The sequence below is a fragment of the Neopsephotus bourkii genome, unplaced genomic scaffold, assembly GCF_033783945.1.
Source record: "Neopsephotus bourkii isolate Nb327-2 ecotype Australia unplaced genomic scaffold, CSIRO-AGI_Nbou_v1 NB_558, whole genome shotgun sequence".
Classification (NCBI taxonomy): domain Eukaryota; kingdom Metazoa; phylum Chordata; class Aves; order Psittaciformes; family Psittacidae; genus Neopsephotus; species Neopsephotus bourkii.
This window is the reverse complement of record NW_026901059.1, coordinates 99,144-120,766: the sequence shown is the minus strand read 5'-3', so window position 1 is coordinate 120,766 and position 21,623 is coordinate 99,144. Positions and strand designations below refer to the sequence as shown.

Here is a 21,623-nt window from a genome sequence, read left to right as displayed (position 1 = left end):
ATCATAGAATAGTTAGGGATGGAAAGGACCTTAAGATCATCAAGTTCCAACCCCCCTGCCATGGGAAGGGACACCTTGCTCTAAACCATATCACCAAAGGGCTCGTCCAACCTGGCCTTGAACACTGCCAGGGATGGAGCATTCACAACCTCCCTGGACAACCTATTCCAGTGCCTCACCACCCTTACAGGAAAGAATTTCCTTCTTTTATCCAATCTAAACTTCCCCTGTTTAAGTTTTAACCCATTACCCCTTGTCCTATCACTACAGTCCCTAATGAAGAGTCCATCCCCAGCATCCCTATAGGCCCCCTGTGTGTAGTCCTGTGTAGTTCAACCAGACAAAAAAATGACAGCTGGAGTTCAAGTTGCACAGACACTTGACTCTTTCAGCATAAAGACAGCATGTTTATTTAGCAGGTGGAAAATACAGAGTTTTCAATCAAATTAAAGGCCATTTGCTATGTTGACTTCAGTGTCTAGGTCCATTTCCACTGCTTCAGGAAGTTGCTCTCAGTATTCAGAAGTCCCAAAATGTATGTACAAAACAGTACTTGAAACCATAAGCAAACAATTTCTTTTTAAGACTGTAAGCTTAAATGCAATGCTGTCCTTGCCTGCAGCATTTTTTTATTATTAAGTATTGTGGTTTAAACCTATCCAGAAACCTTTTTCACTCACTCCCCCCCTTCTTACCCTCCCCCTACTCCCGGAGGGATGGAGAGAAGAATCGAAAAGAATGCAACTCCCCTGGGTTGAGATAAGAACAGTTTAGTAACTAAAGTATAACACAAATCACTACTGCTACCACCAAGAATAATAATGATAAAGGAAATAACAAGAGAAGAGAATACAACACCTCAGCACCAGGCGACTGATAACTCGGCCCCCCCAGCCCAAGTACCGACCGATACCTCCTCCAACCCCGCAGTCCTCCAGCCCTTCCGGGTACCTCCCAGTTACCTCCTGGGCATGACGTGCTGTGGTATGGAATACCTCTTTGGTCAGTTTGGGTCACGTGTCCTGTCTCTGTTTCCTCCCCGCTTCCCCTCCTCCCTGGCAGAGCATGAGGCTCACAAAATCCTTGGCCAAACCAAAATATCATTGTTATCAGCTCTGTTCCCAGGCTGAAAGTTAAAACACAGCAATGCACCAGCTACCAAGAAGGAGAAAAATGACTGCTACTGCTGAACCTAGGACATTAAGTAAACTATTTATTTGCAAGAATGGTGTTTCAGCTGATTCCAGGCCTTGCCAGCTCCTGAGTCTCCAGCTGTCAGTTTTAGCCAGCTTCCCTTCCAAGCGTGACGGAGTGTTTGGTTTCAGTGAGTGGCTGTGCTAGGCATGTTAACTTAGTGCAAAGAGATGTAGTTTGCATTCCCAAGCACAACTACAGACTGGGCAGAGAATGGATTGAGAGCAGCCCTGAGAAGGACTTGAGGGTGTTGGTTGATGAGAAGCTCCCCATGACCCATCTGTGTGCTCTTGTAGCCCAGAAACCCCTTGTGTGTTGGGCTGCATCCCCATCAGCATGAGCAGCAGGTCAATGGAGGTGATTCTCCCCCTCTACTGTGCTCTGGGGACACCCCCCCCCCCCCCCCCAGTCCTACATCCAGCTCTGGGACAACGAAAAAGGGTTGTGGAGCTGTTTGAGTGAGTCCAGAGGAGGCCACAGAGATGCTCTAAGGGCTGGAGCACCTCTGCTCTGAAGACAGGCTGAGAGACTTGGTCTTGTTCAGCCTGGAGAAGGCTCCAGAAGACCTTAGAGCAGTTTCCAGTGCCTAAAGGTACCCACAAGAAATCTGGGAAGGACTTTTGACAAGGGTCTGTAGGGACAGGACAAGGGGGAATGTCTTTAAACTGAAAGAGGGGAGATTGAGATTTGCTAATAGGAAGAAATTCTTCACTATGAGGGTGGTGAGACACTGGCACAGGCTCCCTAGAGAAGCTGTGGCAGCCTCATCCCTGGAAGTGTTCAAGGCTTGGTTGGATGGGGCTTGGAGCAACCTGGTCTAGTGGAAGGTGTCCCTGCTCATGGCAGGGGATTGGAACTAGATGAACTTTAAGGTCCCTTCCAACCCAAACCATTCTGTGACAGTTTCTTTTACAGTGACATTCTTCTATATAAGATTACATCTTAAACATATAAAATGTTAGAACTTGGAAATTGTTATAAATAGCAGGTTTATATAATCACCTTAACTGGCATTTAATCAATGTTGTTGACAATTCTGGTTGCTAGTAAATGCTGGAAAATTTGTATATGAAGTGATCTAATGCTTGTATGTCTCCTGCTATCTGAACTAATCTCCCAAAATAAAGGATTATACAGGAGACTCTTCAAGCACAAACTGTAAAGGTTTTTCTGTTTTTCTTTCATAGATAGTGCAGATTCACAGACAGAAATATGTACAGCATACAGCAAGGTAAGTTCTGTGCAAAACTGAGTGCTTTCCTTCTTAAATCATCTGCATGATCTATGCTGAATTTAAAATGTACTTTGAAGAAATAATAGCAGTTATATCATGTTGTTTTAAAATAAAAAAGTTGAAGGCCAAAAGTTTTGTTAAGGATTCAAGGCATTTGTAATAGCACTCTTCAAGTAAACTAAATTACTACATTGCATGCTTTTCACTTTAAACTAGCTGCAGGTAGAAATAAAACAGTAAAATAAATGATATGAGAAAGCAGTAGCAGTGATGGATGAATGTTAGCTGGAAAAGATAATTCTAAACAGAATTTTCACAGAGCTTTTCTATTTAATGTAGTTATAGAAGACATGTATTATTTAACAAGAGGGTCCCATGCCTTCGACTTTTTTCTGAAGGGTGCCAGTAATGGGATGTTTCTCAGGCAGCAGCAGGCCTTACAGAAATGTCACTGCAGGTGTGACACCTGATGACAGTGGACTCCTTGAAGACTGTACAGCCTTACCACCTAAATGAACCTCCCCACTGGGCAGTTGCTGTTGCATCTTTGAGATCTACATCAAGTTGAAAAACTTCTCAAAAACTGTTAGGCAGAGTCTCTACAGCTAACATTCAGCCAGGGTCAGTGCTCCTCTCCTGCCTCCTAGGATGCCAAATGAAGGCTTTCTTTGGTGAATTTTGGGATTTACTGGGAAGAAAGAATTGGAGTCAGCAAGCTTGAAGCTGCCATTCTTTGCTTTTTGATTTGAAGTATTTACACCTTTCAGTGCTTTGACTTATTTCAGTCTTGTGTGTGAAACTGCAGGTTCTTAAGTCTGATTAGAGTCATGAAAACTGCTGGACATTCCCAATTGTTAAATAGTGCTTTCCTCTTCCAAACCTGTAACTTAAATCAAGGAAAGACTTTCGGGAGAGATAGCAGTGATGCTATTTTTCCTTCTGCAAAGGTATGTGAGAGGATATTTTGTTGAAGTTTCCCACAGCTGCTTTGTTCTCTGAGGTGTCCCTGAAATGCTACAAGACTTTACAGCTACATTTTACCCATAAGACACATAGATTCAAATTCAAAACTGTTTTGAGACAAAAAAAGAGAATAAACCCTTAGAGGATTTCATAGTAATGGATAGTTTTCACTACTGAGTATGGCTCCAGTCACAAAATACTTAAGTAAATAAAACCTCTATGTTATTTGGCAAATGAGCATGCCACGGACAAACATGTATGACACTTTTCCTGGATCAAAAGAGTTTTTTCTGTGTGTCATTTTAACACAAAGTCTTTCATATATTTACAGTGGGACAGTATTCAGGATCTTCTGGGGCACCCTGTAGAGAAGCCAGTGGTACTTCACAGGTAAAGATCTCTGTTTTGCTTGGCAGGGATTGAGCTAATAACAGAGGATGAGTTTAGGCAGAGGAAGAGTGTTTATTGCACTAGTTACTTTTTGGCTGCTTTGCTGTTAAAGTTTCAGGCTTTTTGGCCGCTAACAAGACTAGATAGCTGCTCTCAGAGGAAATAGTGACATGAAGAATGGAAAAATTTTTCAATATTCCTTGAACTGTAAAATCCAGAGAAGAGCTAAGCAGCATATTTTTGTGTAATAAATAGATTTTTTTTATATTATTATTTTTTATGCTAGTCACATGCATTTCAACAATGGGACATCCTGCAGCAGTGTGTAGCATATATGAGAGCAGTCTGTCTGAAGAAGCTTTGCTTTTATGAACATACATGGTTGTTCTACAGTTCCTTTGGGCTGACTGATGATGGAATAGTCCTTACGTTTGCTGTGTTTCTACAGAGATTGAGCTGGGTCTTGCGTTAAATAGGCATTATCTGTTTGCAGAGTTACCATTCTATGATATGAAACTATGATTTATCTCAGGACAAGTGTAAGTCATGGGTACTGTGAAAATACTGCAGCAATTTCAGATACAGCAAACAAAGTATTTTCAAAAGGCTTTCATATGACTTTGAGGTTTGGGGGTGTTTTTTCCCCCTTTTTTCCCCTAAATCATTGTGCTCTTTGTTCCTTTTTATTCTTGTTTTATGCCAGTGAGATTGTTAGAGCAGAAGCTATGTGAAGTAAAGCTGAGTTGAAATAGTGATTACCTAGAGCCTTTCTGGTTTTCACCTGTGGTGTAGAGAGCAGTTCAACCAGAGTTTGCTTTACTGAGCACATCTCAGATGTCTCAGACATGCAATTTGAGGAACTGACCAGTTAAAAGAAAAGTCAAAAGGTAAATATTTTGGGGGGGAATTTGGCTATAATCTAAAATCCATTGCAGTCATCCATGGAGTCTGCCATTGTCCTATATATGTCTAAGATACATTAATCTTGAAAAACACTGTTTAATAAAATTTGGATTATTTTATTTCAGCATCTTACAGGGGAATTTAATTAACATGATAAAACAGGTGGATTAATAGACAGCATATAGTAGATACATATGGTAGAGGCTGAGACAAAGTAGATTTAAGAGTGGCAAAGGATCTTGCGCAAAAGTAATTTATAGTAAGTTACATGGTGCTTCTCTCTTCCTATGGATCTGTTTATTTTCAGGGTTCTTCCTGTTCAAGTTAAGTGAAAGAGAGTATTCCTGTTGAGGTCATTATTAACTTGCTGATTACTTTCTCCCTGAGTATTAATAATGGCTCTGTGACATGAAGCAGAGGTATCCTCTGGCTCACTTGGGAGTCTAGCAGTGGTGTTGCATAACATAGATTTATTTTCTTTTGATGAAAGCCATGATAAAGATGCTGTAATTTACCCTATATCACTGAGTGGTTATTCATCCCTAAAACGTTCCCAATCCTCATACTTCCATCTTTATTCCCCTCCCTCTTTTCTGTTCAGGTCATCATCTCCAAACAACACTAACCCGTTTGGGTCAACCTTTTGCTTTGGACTGCAACGAATGATCTTTGAGGTTAGGAGAACCCCACCCCACCCTTTTTTTTTTATTTTTTTTATTTTTTTTTTTGAGTTTACTGGCAGAGACGGGCAACTTCTCAGTCTCTTCTCTGAGGTTGTATATTTTCACGTTAAAGCTGGAACTTCAAGTGTGGCACCTGGAACTAGTTCTAGCAGGAGATGAATGCACTCTGCTCTGAGGAGTGGTGGGGCATGTTTAGATCTGGAGACCATTTGACCATTTTTAGGAACTAGCCAAGAACTTGTTGCTTTCTTTTATTGTTTGGATTTCTTTTTTTTTTTTTTTTTCCCCTCAGACAGATTTTAAATCAGTTCCATATTCACTATTTTCACTCTTTAGAGTTTTTTTGGTGTGTAATTGTTCTTCTAAATTCCCTTTTTCCTTGCTGTCCTTTTGCAGGTGATGCAGAATAATCACATAGCTTCTGTTACTCTGTATGGTCCAGCACAGCCCAACAGCCAGTTGAGAACATTGGACCTTACCCAATGAGCATCCCCTACAAAATCAGATAATCTCAATGCTACGAAATTAGTACAGCGTGCCTTGATTTGCTGCCACTTCTTATAATATGGAAAGCGTATTATAATTTAGTTTTTTTCAATAAGCCTTTCTACCCAGGAATGGTATGGAGGGGAAATTCAGCCATTCATCATGGGACATGGAACTGTTGATGGAGGAAAGCAGCTTAGGTGCCTGTGCCATCATTTATTCCTCTCCATTGCCCTCATCCTATGCAGCACAGACCCAAAGAGACTGTCCCCCCTTCTCAGCTGGCAGAAGGGGGAAATGGAAGAAGGGCCGTAATGATTGTAAGAGTTAAAAGCACAAACTTTCGAACCTTGGAGCATCTGGAAGCAGGTATTGATTTTAATGTTTGTGTTATTGTATTGATGTGGTGGTCACATTTTAAGTAAACGTGTGTGTGTGTGTATCTATAAACACATTGGTATTTCTGTGGCTTAGGACATTGTACCAAGTGTGACAGGGATGTATATATGTCCATGATTTCAGGCACCACATCTTTGTCTAACTTTAAACCAAGCAAGTAGCATGTGCATAATACTTGGTTGTAATATTTGCACTACATACACTTTAATTACTTGATAAACGTTTTATCTTTACTGAGGAGCATCTATGTACTGGGTGTAAGAGGGGTGATGGTTATTTAATGTATGCTGCGCATAAAGCTTATTTATACGATGGATCAAATTTATCCACCTTCCTGCACTAATATGTACTTGATATGCTGAAACAATTTTTTTTCCCCACGGCTGGTTTACTAATTCTTTTTCATATGCAGTTTCAGAAACAATAACAATAAATTCTGGAAGAGGTTATTTCTATGATTGAATTATGTTTTAGTGAAAAGATTTAATACAATTTTTCATACTAGGGAAAAAAATTAATGAAGAAAGTGTTGCCTGTTCCAAAATACTTCATTCCTATTCTGTTTCCTTAGAGAAAGAACCGCTGTATATAATGGTATATCAGAAAGAAATTCCTGAGCTCTGCCATCACCAGGAAAACCTTTTCTGTAACTTTTGATGTATGACTTTAATTTATGACAAAGGTTTAACCAAAAACATCCTTTATTGTAGTTTCACCATTTCTGTACATATATGCTAACTGCACATCCTACCCCAGCAGACAGGATATAGGCTTCTTTATAGTTGGGAGATGCTGCTTGTGACATTTTATCCCAGGAGGATATTTTAGGTTTCTAGTTCTCTTACCAGTCTTATTTGGGGGAAATAGATGGTCTGTCTTTGAAATATTGAACCCTTTTTAAAAATGGACAAGAGAAATGCATCATTTTATCAAATTTTTAATATTTTGGTGTCGCAACTTGTGATACATAGTTGACGATTTTGTGAGTTTTACTATGTGTACAGATTTTGTAAATATGACATTTTTGTAATTTTAACTCCATGTACAGTGTAATCCTATATAGTTTATCAATGAATGAAAGTGAGGAAATCGAATGTTAATTGAAGTTTTGGGTCCTGGACCAGTAGCAAAGATAAGCATGGTGTGTGTGTGTGAAATGTTCTTTGCCATTTAGTCTTCCTGTATACCGTGATAGTCGAAACTGTTTTGCAAAAACAAACAAAAAACCCCACCACCCCATGGCAAATCTAATGCGTAAGGAAAAAGTTACTGTGTACCTTTATCCCTAGGGGTCACTCCTGTTGAATCCCTGTTCAGTCTTTGCTGTCTCCTGTGATCATTGCTTGCTAAGAAAATTCTATGCCCCAACTTCCCTTTTGTTTTCCCTCTAATTTTAATTTCATTTTACATAGCTCTTCTGTAAATTAAATGGAATAATAATGAGTGTGTACACTGAAAGAAAAATAAGAGTTACTGGTTTTGTGTTAAATACAGTTGCTGGGTGTTTTCATAATAAAATCATGGATGGTCTTGCTTTTGTTATCAATTAGTTCTTTTTATTTTACTGTCTTTGAGATGTCACATTTGAAGTACCTGACTAATCTTCCTTCTTTGCAGCCCATACAGTATGTTCTCCAAAGAAAGAGTATAAAAAACAATATAACTTGCAGTCTCTTTCTTAGTATATTATTATTTTATGCTCTGAAGTGGAGAAGGAAAGTCTTTAAACTTTGGTAAATAACACTGTGGCTTCTGTATTGGGTTCAAAAATGTAATTACTATTCTCATGTCAGCCTTTGGGTAGCATGAAAATTGATCAGGCTTCAAAGACCTCAAATATTTCACAACAGCATGAAAGCCATGACTGCAGTAAAAGAAGCAAATGTGAATTCTCACACTGCTTTCTTGTGCCCTAAGGTACTTCAACAGCAAAGCATTGAAGTCTGCTTACTTTGAAATAGATTGAGGTTAATGCAGGGCATACAAGATGGGATTCCTGCTTCCATTTGTATTTCTCCTGCAGTGGCTGTGTAAGGTAGGGTAGAACACTTGCCCCTCCCTCCTCTAGCATTCTTCAGTTTTGGAATATAAAATGACCTCGCATAGTGCTTGGCTCAGTTTGCTCTGGGAGGATTTGATGATCTCTCAATTGAGATGGTGTGTGTGCTTATGCTTGTTACTAAAATATGACAACAATCCTCCTAATAATGTCAGGTAATTTTAATCCTGTAATTGCTCATTTTCTAATAAAGGGTCCCGGTTAGCTGCAGGAGGAGATAAATTCTTGATGGGATGATTTGAATAATGGCTACACAGATGCTACCACTATCATGCTCTTGAGCACGTTCAGTTGAAATTCTTCAGAAGTGTGAAGTCAGGACTGCTGCTATAGCATGCACCACGAGACTTAGGGCAGGATGTCAGCAGCTAACCAAAGGTATTTAACAGCTGCAGTGACTCCCATCTTTGCTTGTAATGCTCTGGCAAGTCAAAGTGACTAAAACAGTGTAGATAATAAAATGTGCTCTATTAACAGCACAGGTACTTCTCTAGGTCAGTCCCTTTGTCATGACAAGTTGTTCTGTAACAGACAAAAATTAAAAGCAGCTTTGCATCTTGGCCACTGTTGCTGGGCTGAGCACAAAGCATTTGACTTTTGGGAGAGGCATAGCTGAAGAAGGGCCCAGGTAGTTAATGTGGAGCAGCTCTTCCTGGTGTCATAACCCTTTGGGATTGCAACTGTTCCTAACTCATTTCTCTGAGATGTTTCTATTTGTTTGCCACTATTTGGATCAAGCCAAGCTGTTCCTGTGCTGATGCATTAGGGGAGCTGGTGTGGAGCCTTAAGGACTTGCTGGCATGAGAAGTTTAGGATTGAGGGGTGGGGGTTTGTGGTAGTTTGGAATCGCCAGAATGAAGAGAGGAAGGAATTAGGGGATAGAGGCGCTCTGGGAAAGAAGGGAAGGATAGCAGTTTAGCAGGAAGGAGCGGCTGGGACAAGGCTGGTGGCACATTCTGATGTGTGCCTTTTTCCTTTGTGTGGAAATTAACAGTGTGTGTGTGTGTCTGTTTAACTTGAATATTGCCATATTTGCCACAGTGTTTCATTTTTTTACACCAAATAAAACTGATGGTTGTGCCTTTCTTTGAGAGGTGAAGCTGACATTTCATCCTGTATTCCTTAGGCCTACATGCAGTCCCTGGCATCCTATGAATATTACAGGCAGTGCTGCACAGATCAGTGCTGCTGTGTAACACTAATTTTTCGGTTGGTTGTTTTTTTGTGGTTGTGTGGGGTTTGGTTTTCTTTTTTTTCTGGTTTGTTTTTTTGGGGTTCTTTTCTGTTTGTTTTTTTTTTTTTTCTTCTGAAATGGTAATCAGGTGGTGTGTGAGAACCGATTCATACACTCATGATCATTCATACTCCAGAAATCTCATCAGATCTGTTTAAAACAAAGTCTTCCCTACAGCCCAGTTGCAGCAAGATGGTGATTCATCAGTACCAGGGGCTGGCTGGAGGTTAGGTTCCAGCTGGTGTTTTCCAAAGGGAAAACTGAAGGTGTTGGTGCCCACTTCACAGTGACTTTCTCCATGTTGTTAGAGCCTGTTAGTCGCTTTTAGTCACAGTATCACAGTATGTTAGAGATTGGAAGGGACCTCAAAAGATCATCTAGTCCAATCCCCCTGCTGGAGCAGGAACATCTAGATAAGGTTACACAGGAAGGTGTCCAGGCAGGCCCTACTAACCACCCCCCTTCTAATACACCCCAGGATGCCATTGGCCTTCTTGGCCACAAGGGCACAGTGTCGGCTCATGGTCACCCTGTCGTCCACTAGGACCCCCAGGTCCCTCTCCCCTACACTGCTCTCTAACAGGTCGTTCCCCAACCTATACTGGAACCTGGGGTTGTTCCTGCCCAGATGCAGGACTCTACACTTTCCCTTGTTATATTTCATCAAGTTATTCCCTGCCCAACTCTCCAGCCTGTCCAGGTCTCTCTGGATGGCAGCACAGCCTTCTGGCGTGTCAGCCACTCCTCCCAGCTTAGTGTCATCAGCAAACTTGCTGATAGTACACTCAATTCCCTCATCTAAATCATTGATGAATATATTAAATAATACTGGTCCCAGTACCGACCCTTGAGGCACTCCACTAGATACAGGCCTCCAACTAGACTCCGCCCCATAGACTACAACTCTCTGGCTTCTCTCCTTCAGCCAGTTCACAGTCCACCTCACTACCCGATCATCCAGACCACACTTCCTCAATTTAGCTGCGAGGATGCTGTGGGAGACTGTGTCAAACGCTTTGCTGAAGTCAAGGTAGACCACATCCACCGCTCTGCCATCATCCATCCACCGTGTTATTTCCTCATAAAAGGCTACGAGATTGGTCAAGCATGACTTCCCCTTGGTGAAGCCATGTTGACTGCCCCTCATAACCCTCTTATCCTTGATATGCCTTAAGATGGCACCAAGGATAAGGTGTTCCATCACTTTCCCAGGAATGGAGGTGAGGCTGACTGGTCTATAGTTACCCGGGTCCTCCTTCTTGCCCTTTTTGAAGACTGGAGTGACATTTGCTTTCCTCCAGTCCTCAGGCACCTCTCCCGTTTCCCAAGACTTGGTAAAGATGATGGAGAGCGGTCTAGCAATGACCTCAGCCAGTTCCCTCAGCACCCGCGGGTGCATCCCATCTGGACCCATGGATTTATGGATGTCCAGATTGCTCAACTGGTCTCTAACCCATTCCTCATCAACTAAGGCAAACCGCTCCATTGACCTATCTTCATCTGAGATCTCAGCAGTACAGGGCTCTTCAGGACTGCCTCTGGCAGAGTAGACAGAGACAAAGAAGGCATTCAGTAACTCTGCCATCTCTGTATCTTCTGTCACCAGGGCACCCGTCCCGTTCATCAGTGGGCCTACATTGCCTCTGGTGTTAGTTTTATCTGCCATGTATTTGAAAAAGTTCTTTCTGCTGTCCTTGACCCCTCTTGCCAGCTTTAATTCCAAGGAGGCCTTAGTCATCCTAGCTGCCTTCCTACATCCTCTAGCAGCAGCCTTATAGTCCTCCCAAGTGGCCAGCCCTTCCTTCCATGAGCTGTAAACTCTTCTCTTCCAATTCAGCATACCCAGCAATTCCCTATTTAGCCAAACAGGTCTCCTGACCCTCTTCCTTGACTTCCTACGTGTCGGGATGCTCTGATCTTGAGCTCGGAAAAAGCAGTCCTTGAACGTCAACCAACCAGGGTTTACTTAAGAACCCTGCTGAGATGAATTTCTGTTAGGATTTGTTTGACAGTTCCAAATGGATATGAGAGTAAATCTGTATTTGTGAAGCTGTGTGGCTCTTTGAAAGAAATGTGATGTCCAAGCCAGTGATTTACTTCCTTCAGAGTATTCAGACAAGGGCCAAGGTGTTTTTAATTGGGCCTCCTTCATCTTGATTACCCCAGCACAAAACACACTCCTCTCTGTCAGAACCTGTCAGACGTAACCTGATGCTCATGTATAGCCAAATAAATGTATCACTGTGTGTGTTTGAAGAGTTAAAATACAAATTAGTTATTTCTTTTCATGTAAGACATGGCCCAGGTGTTTCAGAGGTAAGGTAAAGTTGAAGCAAAATAAGGGGAAATTAAAAATGGAGCTTATTAAAAATGTGACTCTTGAGCATTTGAAATAGGATCAGGAGTTAATGAATCAGGAGGATTTGTTCAAGGCCAGGGTATAACCAGTTCATCAAGTGAAAACCCCACAACCCCACCTAAGAAGGGATTTGGTTTTGCAGGGAATTTATCTGTTACTTGGAGGGATCAGTTGAAACTTAAACACTATATTCTCTACCTATGTCAATTTTAGCTGTAACAAGACATTTAAACAGTGACTTTATCTGCCAAACCTTACATCCAAGGCTCTTGTTTGTGGGGATGTATATTTTTCCAGCAGGCAAAATCATTCCTTTTCATGATCTGGGAGCGCTGACTGCTTGAAACAACAAGAAAAGTAAGCTGGAGTTTGCAGAGTAGCTAATTACTGGGGTGTAAGATATTACACCAGCAAGTTGTTCTGGACTAGACTGTAGTAATTTAACATAACCTTTTCTCTTTCCTACCATAATTAATTCCCCTTTAAATGTGTCGTGGTTTAACCCCAACCAAGACAGCTTGTGCACTTACTCCCAGTGAGTGGTGCCAGGCTGGAAGCAATCGAGGCCCACGTTAGTCCGCCCCCCCCTTCCCCAGGGGCTGCCGCCCCCTTTTCCTCGCTCCCAGAGGGGTGGGGAGGAGAATCGAAGGAATGCAACTCCCACGGGCTGAGATAAGAACAGTCTAGCAACTAATGTACAATACAAATCACCACTGCTACCACCAACGACAACAATGATAAGAGAAAATAGCAAGGGAAAGGAGTACAATACCACGCGCCGAACCACCAGTCCGACCCGGCCGACCCCCTGTCCTTCTGGGTACCTCCCAGTTCCCCCCTGGGCATGACGTGCTGTGGTATGGAATACCTCTTTGGTCAGTTTGGGTCAGGTGTCCTGTCTCTGCTTCCTCCCGGCTTCCCCTCCTCCCTGGCAGAGCATGAGACTCACAAAGTCCTTGGCCAAACCAAAACATCATTTTTATCAGCTTTGTTCCCAGCCCGAAAGTCAAAACACAGCACTGCACCAGCTACCAAGAAGGAGAAAAAATGACTGCTGCTGCTAAACCCAGGACAAAATGTTACTAGTTACAGCTGCCTGTTGCAACAATTTCAGAAGCTGTTTTTTGCATACCTTAATGTGTCACACCTAAGCTTACATATTCCACTTAGTCCCTAAGTTTCATTCCAGTATTAATATCTTTCAGAGAAATGTTTAGTTTAAATACCAGTCACCAAAAAATCCCTGCATGATTATGCAATGTGCAACTTAATCATCTAAGTAATTAAAACAGCCTGAATCACTGCATTCCCTTTTCACCTCTGTATCTGTTAGACAAACTGAATCCCTGAAATCCCGAGTTTATCCTGGTCCTCTCTTGGGAGTTCTGTTGCAGCCACAAGTATGGATGTTACTAAGATTATTTCACCCTTTTCTACTGCTTCTGTGGCTGTAGAGTGTTTGCCTTAATATCATGCCTTTATTCTTGCCCAGCTCAGTCAGCCCCCTTGGGAACAAGGCAGTCATTGCAGACCTGTGTTTTATTTTTCTCTGGTCTCAGCACTGGGATTGTCAGTGGATGGGCCGGGATATGAGAGGAGGCGAGACAAGACCTGTTGTGGTTTTAAAGACCAGCCGGTAACTCAGAACCATGCACCTGTTTGCTTACTCCCCCCGTTCTTCCTCCCCCCACTTGCAGAGGGAGGGGGAGGAGAAGTGAAACAATGTAAACCCTATGGGTTGAGATAAGAACAGTCCAGTAACTAAGGTATAATACAAAACCACTATTACTGCTACCACCAATAATAATAATGATAAGGGAAATAACAAGGGGAGAGAATAAAACCACTCACCACCTGCCAACTGATACCCAGCCCAACCCAAGCAATGATCCGGCCTTCCAGGTAACTCCCCCCAGTTTAAATACTAGGCATGATGTGCTGTGGTATACAATACCCCTTTGACTAGTTTGGGTCAGGTATTCTGTCTCTGCTCCCTCCTGGTTTCTTGTGCCAATCTTCCCTGGCAGAGCATGAGACTGAAAAGTCCTTGACTGGAGTAAACATTACTTAACACACCAATGGTTTTAGTTGTTATCAGGGTTGTTCTCAGCCTAAAGTCAAAAACACAGCACTTCACCAGCTACTAAGAAGGAGAAAAATGACTGCTACAGCTGAACCCAGGAAAATATCCACCCCTTATTCCATACCATTCACGTCATGCTCAGATCCCACATTTTTTCAATATACCATTGCTTTTGTTTTATATATATGCCCACAAAGAAAGAGATATAATTTATTAGTTCAATGGACCATCACTATAAAGTTTCCTGAATTCATTCAGTCCATGTTGTCAGGGTCCATCTCTTGTAACAATCTTTCAGGACAGGAGAGACGGTGTATAGTGTTGGTTTGTTGCCTGCCGATGACACCGCTGAACTCACCTGGTCAAAGCTGAACTCATCTCGCTTCATCTAAGTTCATTCTTTGTTGGAGTGATGACTGGAGGGAAATCAGGGTCAGTCGATGATGAGACATGGGGGGCACAAAATTGCAAAATGGATTATATAAACCTTTAGAATCAGTTCTAAGTAATGTTAAGTTTCATGGCTTTGTAACAGTAGCAATGGAAAATTACTGAGGTGCAGGATACATAGAGAACAATAGAGTACAGCTAGAGAACATACTGAGAATTCTTGTACAAGATAAATCGTTATAGTTGACATAGTTTTAAGAAAAACAGTCTAGAAGAACAGGATGCAAGGATAAGGAGTATCTGGGAATGGCAGGTGTCCAGAATGGGCTACAGTTAAACTAACGGATAAGTAGGAGGACAGGAGGATTATTAAGTCTGTGGTGCTAACAAACCAATTAAACTGGTATGAGCATCTACTGCGCGTGCTTCAAAGGCTGCCAGAAGTGATGAAGATTGTTGGAAGAAGTAAACGACCCTCAGAGACCACCACCACAATTCTGTACGCATGCGGGGAACTTTCTGCCAAATTATGTAATCCATACGTAGCCTCATGAATATGTATATATGCCCAGGGACTATATAAGGACGGCTTGTATAGCAATACGGAGACACACGTTAGGAGGAGCTATCCCCTGTGTCTCAGTAGTACTTCTGAGATCTGCCATTGGTTAGTTCCTAATTCCAATAAGGAAGACTGCATGCACTGCCTTAATTTTATTAACTCACTGGTTGCAGTGGCCAATTTATTCATTAGTATTTCTGAATCAATCCCATTTAGGACCTCTAAACCTGTTCCTAGTATTTCAGTTAGATCTCTTCGTACTCTATCCTTGAAAGGTGCTTGCTTTTGTAGCTGTGTTGTCCAGCCTTCAGAGGACATCTTTATGAAAGGGAAACAACCTGGTTGGATTTTGGAGATATTGATTTACATTGTTAACAGGCTTAAGGGACCATTCTGGGTTGAACAGTATTTGTTGTTGGCCTGTATTCCTTAGTACATATTCGCCTGTTTCATAGATTTGGGGTTCAAGCTTAATTGGGACTCGGGTGCTAATCTTTGGAGTTTGGATAGTAGTAGTAACTACTTTAATTGGCACCATAGTGGTAGTGCTTGAGATAACATGTATTTTACATTTAAATGATATTCCTCTTGTCTCTTGAGCCCAGAGACAGACTACCTCGACATTCCGTGTTAATGTAAAATTATGCCAGCAATCTGTTTTATTTATTTGGTTGCAAATCATTACCTGTTTATTAGTCGGGGTAGTTATACTAATTTCAGTTAGTTTCCTATAGGTAATTTTATTCTTGCCCGTTAGTGTTCTACATACTATATCCTCTTTCTTACAATCAGATCGACATCCTACATCGATTGTCTCTCCACAGTTCCTTGAATTATTCTCTGGTCTTCTGGTTTAGAAGGAGACGGGTAGTCAGTTTGATTACCATGTAAAACTATTACAGACAGGGTTAGATGCTGAATACTTAATTGTGATCCCATATATCAGGTATATCCAGGGACGGCTTGGCCCCACAGATAAGATCCCTCGCACCCTTGGCATATAAAGATTACATATAAGACAATTTTTAGCATTTCTATATATCTTGTTCAAATAAATTTTAGTTTTAATTTATTACCGCCTGGTGTTACTTTCCAAGGGGCCTTCGAAGCCTTCTTAACTCAAGTATGATGAATCCAGGCCCTCTGTTCTTTGATTTTAAAGGCTGTGAAAGTCATAAGTAATACCTGAAATGGTCCTTTCCACCTTGGTTCAAGATCTTCTTCGCCTGCAGGTTTGAAGGATTTTATATATACATAGTCTCCAGGTTGTATGTTAGGCTATCCAGTCCCCTGCTCCGAGTTCCAGCCACATGTTTTTCAATCTTTCTGTGTTGTTTTCCTAATTCTATTATACAGGTATTCATAATTTCCTCCCCCATCTGGGTAGATGTTCCTTGCTGAACCCCGTATGGTCTTCCATATAGAATTTTGAGGGGACTCAACCCTTCTCGTGTTTTTGGTTTACTTCTAATCCTTAATAGGGCCAGTGGGAGTGCTTGGAGCCAGGGCAGACTGGCTTCCTGGCCAAATTTCACAATTTGCTGTTTAATTAGATGATTCATTTTCTCCACTTGACCACTTGATTGGGGGTGGTAAGGAGTATGAAGTTGCCAATCAATACCCAAATGCTTACTAATTTGTTGTACCACATTTGAAACAAAGTGTGGTCCCCTGTCAGAAGACATAGTGGCTGGGACTCCAAAGCATGGTATTATTTCTTGTAACAGTGCTTTTGTTACTTCTTGGGTCTTTGCAGTTCTAGTTGGAAAGGCTTCTGGCCAACCTGAAAAGGTATCTGTTAACACCAACAAATATCTATACCCCCCTTTTCTTGGCAGTTCCATGAAGTCAATCTGCCGTTGTTGTCCTGGTCCATTACCTCTCCCAGTTTTGCCTATTTTTGGCCTATGTCTGTTTTTAGAATTTGTTTGGAGGCAGAGATCACACTGATGAGTTACTTGTTGGACAGTGGTATACAGGTTTCTAGCCATAATTTTTCTTATTAGATATTTATGTAAGGCATCTGCATTTTTTGATGTTCACTCCTTGCTAGGGACCATAACAGGGAAGAGGGGACTATTATTTTTCCCTGTGCTGTGCTAGCCCACCCTTCCTCATTGAAGGTTCCACCTTGGTCTGTAATTAATTTCTGATCTTCCTTATAAAAATTTGTCTTACCTTCCAGGGAAATTTTCCCATCCAGAATTAGGGCCCCTTCTATTGTCATCTCACCTTTTGCCACTTCTTTTGCCTCTCTGCCTGCCAGTTCATTTCCTTCCTCCAATTCTGAGCTCACCTCTGGTGTGCCTTGATGTGCGTAATTGCTACCTTCTCAGGCAGTTGGACCACTTCCAACAGTCTCACTATTTCTTGCTCATGTTTGATGTTTTTCCCTTGTGAGTTCAACAGTCCTCTTTCTTTCCAAATGGCTCCATGTGCATGTATGACTCCAAATGCATATCTTGAGTCTGTATAGATGTTTATATTCTTCCCTTTTGCTATTTCTAAGGCTCTAGTCAGAGCAATTAGTTCCGCTTTTTGTGCAGAGGTGTTTATTGGCAAATGTCCAGATGCTATTACCTCTCTGCAGGTGGTAACTGCATATCCAGTATGCCATTTTCCACTGATGACATAGCTGCTCCCATCAGTAAACCCGTTTTCTGCGTCATCCAAAGGGGTATCCTTCAGGTCTGGATGGCTGGAGTATGTGGCCTCAATGGTTTCTAGGCAGTCGTGGTGTACCGGTTCTCCTTTGTTTCCACTGAAGAAAGAAGCTGGGTTGATAATGTTAGTTACCACTATCTCCACATCATCTTGTTCCCCTATGACAACTTGATATTTCAGGAACCTCTGAGGGGAAAGCCAGTGTCCGCCTTTCATTTCCAGCACTGCGGGCACTGTATGGGACATTAGCACAGTCATTTTCTGGCCCAAGGTGAATTTGCGTGCTTCTTGGATATTTAGCACGACTGCTGCGACGGTTCTGAGGCATCTGGGCCACCCTTTGGCTGCTGCGTCTAACTGCTTGGACAGATAAGCAACTGCTTGTTGGTATGGACCCAAGTTGTGTGCCAGTATCCCCAAGGCAATCCCCTGTTTCTCATGGGAGAATAGAAAGAATGGCTTGCTCACGTCTGGAAGTCCTAGAGCTGGAGCGGACATGAGAGCATTCTTCAGCTGGTCGAAGGCCCGCGTGGCCTCCTTTGTCCACTGGAGGTCTCTGTTTCCATTGACAATGAGTGCATACAGAGGCTTTACAAGCAATCCAGAGCTGTAAATCCACAACCTACACCATCCACTCATACCCAGGAAAGTCCATAGTTCTTTTGTTGTCTGGGGTTTTGGGGTTTGGCATATTGCTTCCTTACAATCTTGTCCCAAAGTTCGTTGTCCAGCACTATCCTCATAGCCCAGGTAAATCACTTTCTGTTTTACTACCTGAGCCTTTTTCTTAGATACCCTGTATCCCTGAAGTCCCAGAAAATGTAAGAGGCTTACTGTCCAGGTTATGCAAGCCTCTTCTGTCTGGGTGGCTATTAGGACATCGTCTACATACTGCAGTAGCTTCCCTTCTCCCGACAGAGTTTCCCAGGATTCCAAATCCTTGGCAAGTTGTTCTCCAAACAGCATAGGACTGTTTTTAAATCCCTGAGGCAACACCGTCCACATGAGCTGGGTTTTGCACTCATTCTTAGGATTTTCCCATTCAGATGCAAAGATTTTCTGGCTGGCTTCATGGAGAGGGAGGCAAAAGAAGGCATCTTTCAGATCTAAAACAGTAAACCAAATTAACTCCGGTGTCAAGCATGTTAATAGGGTATATGGATTTGCTACCACAGGGTAAAGGTCCTCAGTTATTTTATTAACAGCTCGTAAGTCCTGTACCACTTGGTATGACCCATCAGGTTTACGAACAGGTAAAATAGGTGTGTTAAAATCATATTGGCACTCCTTTAACAGTCCTAATTGTAGAAAATTTTCAATCATTGGGCTAATTCCTTCCCTATCTTCCTTCTTCAGGGGGTATTGTTTAATCCTGACTGGCTGTTTTCCCTCCTTGAGTTTAATCTATATCGGGGGTGCTTTTTTGGCCCTTCCAGGTATGTTCGTAGCCCATACCCCTGGGAATACTTTTTCCAGTATAGCCTCTCTAACTTTTTCCTCTGCCTGATGCATGATTAAAACTAAACTTAACATCTCTATATATAGTTGGTCATTTACTTTTAAAGTGATCTCGCCTCCTTTGAAGGTAATGGTTGCTCCCAAATGTTCCAATAAGTCTCTCCCCAGGAGAGCTTTTGGGGAGTTAGGCATATGCAAGAATTTATGAATGCCCCATTGCTTTCCCAATTGATATTTTAGTGGTTTACAAAAATACGCCTTTTAACTTTGACCACTTGCCCCTTTTACCATAATATAATCATCCCCTACAGGCATTAAACTTTGTTCAACACTGAATATGTCGTGCCCGTATCAACTAAAAATTCTTCTTTTCCTGTTTCCCCTAGCTTCATTATAACCAGCATGTAGGCTAGGGAAGATTCCCCTGCTCCCCTTCATTCTTCTTTCACATGTGCGACCACCCCTCTTTTAGTTATAGCTGTCCTTTTTGGATGACGATTTTTTTTGTTCTCTGGGCACTCCTTCTTCCAGTGTCCAAATTTCTTACATAGTGCACACTGATCTTTACCCAACCGGGGTCCCTGTCTTCGTCCTCCTCCTTTTTCTTCTACTACTGCCACCAATCTCTGCATTCCCGGCTTATAGCCTTCCTCCTGATGACTAAATACTCTCCACACCTCATCTAATAGGATCTCTAGATTCCTTCCCTCTGTCAGCAGTAACTTTTGAAGCTTTCTTCTAATGTCCCCAGTAGATTGTCCCAGAAAGAGGGATACTAACTGTTGTACCCCTACTTCTGATCCTGGATTTAACGGCGTGTTGCAATGCATGGTATCTCTTAATTGGTCTAAAAATTCCGATGGTGATTCCGAAGGGCCTTGTTTTACTGCATATAATGCTGACCAATTTAGAGTTTTTGGTATAGCACTCTCAATTCCTTTAACAATCCATTCCTGAAGAAATAATAGCATTAACAAGAGCCCTGGAATTGGCTAAAGATAAAAGGATAAATATTTGGACTGATTCTAAATACTCATTTGGTGTGGTACATGCACACGGTGCTATCTGGAAAGAACGAGGACTTTTGCACACACAAGGAAAAGAGATTAACCATGCTACAGAAATTCTACAGTTACTGGAAGCTGTTCAGCTACCTGAAGAAGTAGCTATTATGTACTGTAAAGGACATCAACAAGGAGACTCTGATCAGGAAATTGGAAATAATTTGGCTGATTTTGAAGCCAAACGAGCAGTTGAACAATCTCAAATCATGTCCTTAATCCCTGATTGCAAACTAACAATTGAAAAATCTAAATCTAGGTACTCAAAAGGGGATAGAAAATTGATTGAGTATCTAAAGGGACAGGAAAATAAAGAGGGTTGGGTTCAGATACCTGATGGGCAAATTGTAATCCCCTATTACCAGCTCTGGAAGTTAGTTCAGGAAGAACATAATAAAACTCATTGGGGTAGCAACTCTTTGTATAAATACTTAGACAAACAAATTGTAGGAAGAAATCTATACACCACAGTTCAATTAGTGACAAAACAATGTCAGCCATGTCTTAAGAATAATCCAAAAACTGAAAATAGAAATCAAATTGGGACAACTGGGAGACGAAGTTATCCGGGACAGCAGTGGCAAATAGAATCTTCTGAATTACCACAAAAGGGGGTTATCGGTATTTGCTGGTGTTAACGGATACTTTTTCAGGCTGGCCAGAAGCATTCCCTTGTAAGATAAATAATGCAAGACAGGTGATTAAAACATTATTAAATTAAATAATACCTCATCTTGGAGTACCAGCGGCATTTTCTTCCGACCGGGGTTTATACTACTGTGCAAAATTGTTACAAGAAATTAGCAAAATATTGGAAATAGATTTGCAACCACATGTTCCATATAGGCCTCAGGCCAGTGGGCAAGTAGAAAAGATAGTTCATCTGATCAAACAACACATTAGTAAACTACGTCAGGAAATGAATTTATATTGGTACCAAGGTTTACCACTGGATCTATTAAGAATTCGAACAAAACCTCAGTCAAAAGAAGAGGTTAGTCCATTTGAGATTTTGTATGGAAGACCATATCTGTCCCATTTTAAAGGAGAGAGTCTTCAGGAAGTGGGAGAAGGCTATCACCAGAGCCAGAGAAGACATGGCGGATCGAACCTTCAGGACCCTGACGTATGAAATTGCATCGGTCATAATTTGGACTCATATGATAACAGGTGCCCAAGCTTGGGACCAGGATTTATACCTGAAATTAGTGCTGAATGTTACTAATGTTTTTAATTGTAGTGATTCTTGGGCGTGTGCACAGTTGCCTAAATCAGGAGAAAGACTGAATATCCCATTAATTGTAGTTCCAGTTCCTAACTCTGTCTCATGGACAAATTTGTGGGTGAACACTAGCAATCTGCATTCAAAGGAAAGGTTAACATTTGGAATAGTTAATACTAATCCAGGTAATAAATATTATACCTGTGCACAAAGATGTATTACACCAGGAACCAGGGTAGGAAATTTTGCTTGTTTAAATGCCACAGATGTAGGTCACCA

The 21,623-nt window shown here is 41.7% G+C and overlaps 1 protein-coding gene across 3 annotated transcripts in view; it reads left to right on the top strand.

Moving 5' to 3' along the window:
* The window catches only part of LOC133211068 (phagosome assembly factor 1-like), a 53,909-nt gene extending 46,111 nt beyond the window's left edge, over window positions 1-7,798 (top strand). For 2 of the 3 annotated variants that reach the window (XM_061351138.1, XM_061351137.1), the window contains exons 14-17: window positions 2,382-2,425; window positions 3,723-3,781; window positions 5,286-5,358; window positions 5,764-7,798. In XM_061351138.1, the coding sequence (XP_061207122.1) occupies window positions 2,382-2,425; window positions 3,723-3,781; window positions 5,286-5,358; window positions 5,764-5,853 (266 nt within the window). In that variant the 3' untranslated portion in view covers window positions 5,854-7,798. The remainder of the gene's footprint in view (window positions 1-2,381; window positions 2,426-3,722; window positions 3,782-5,285; window positions 5,359-5,763) is intronic. The other variant, XM_061351139.1, reaches the window with a different exon arrangement.
* Window positions 7,799-21,623: the final 13,825 nt, after the last annotated feature.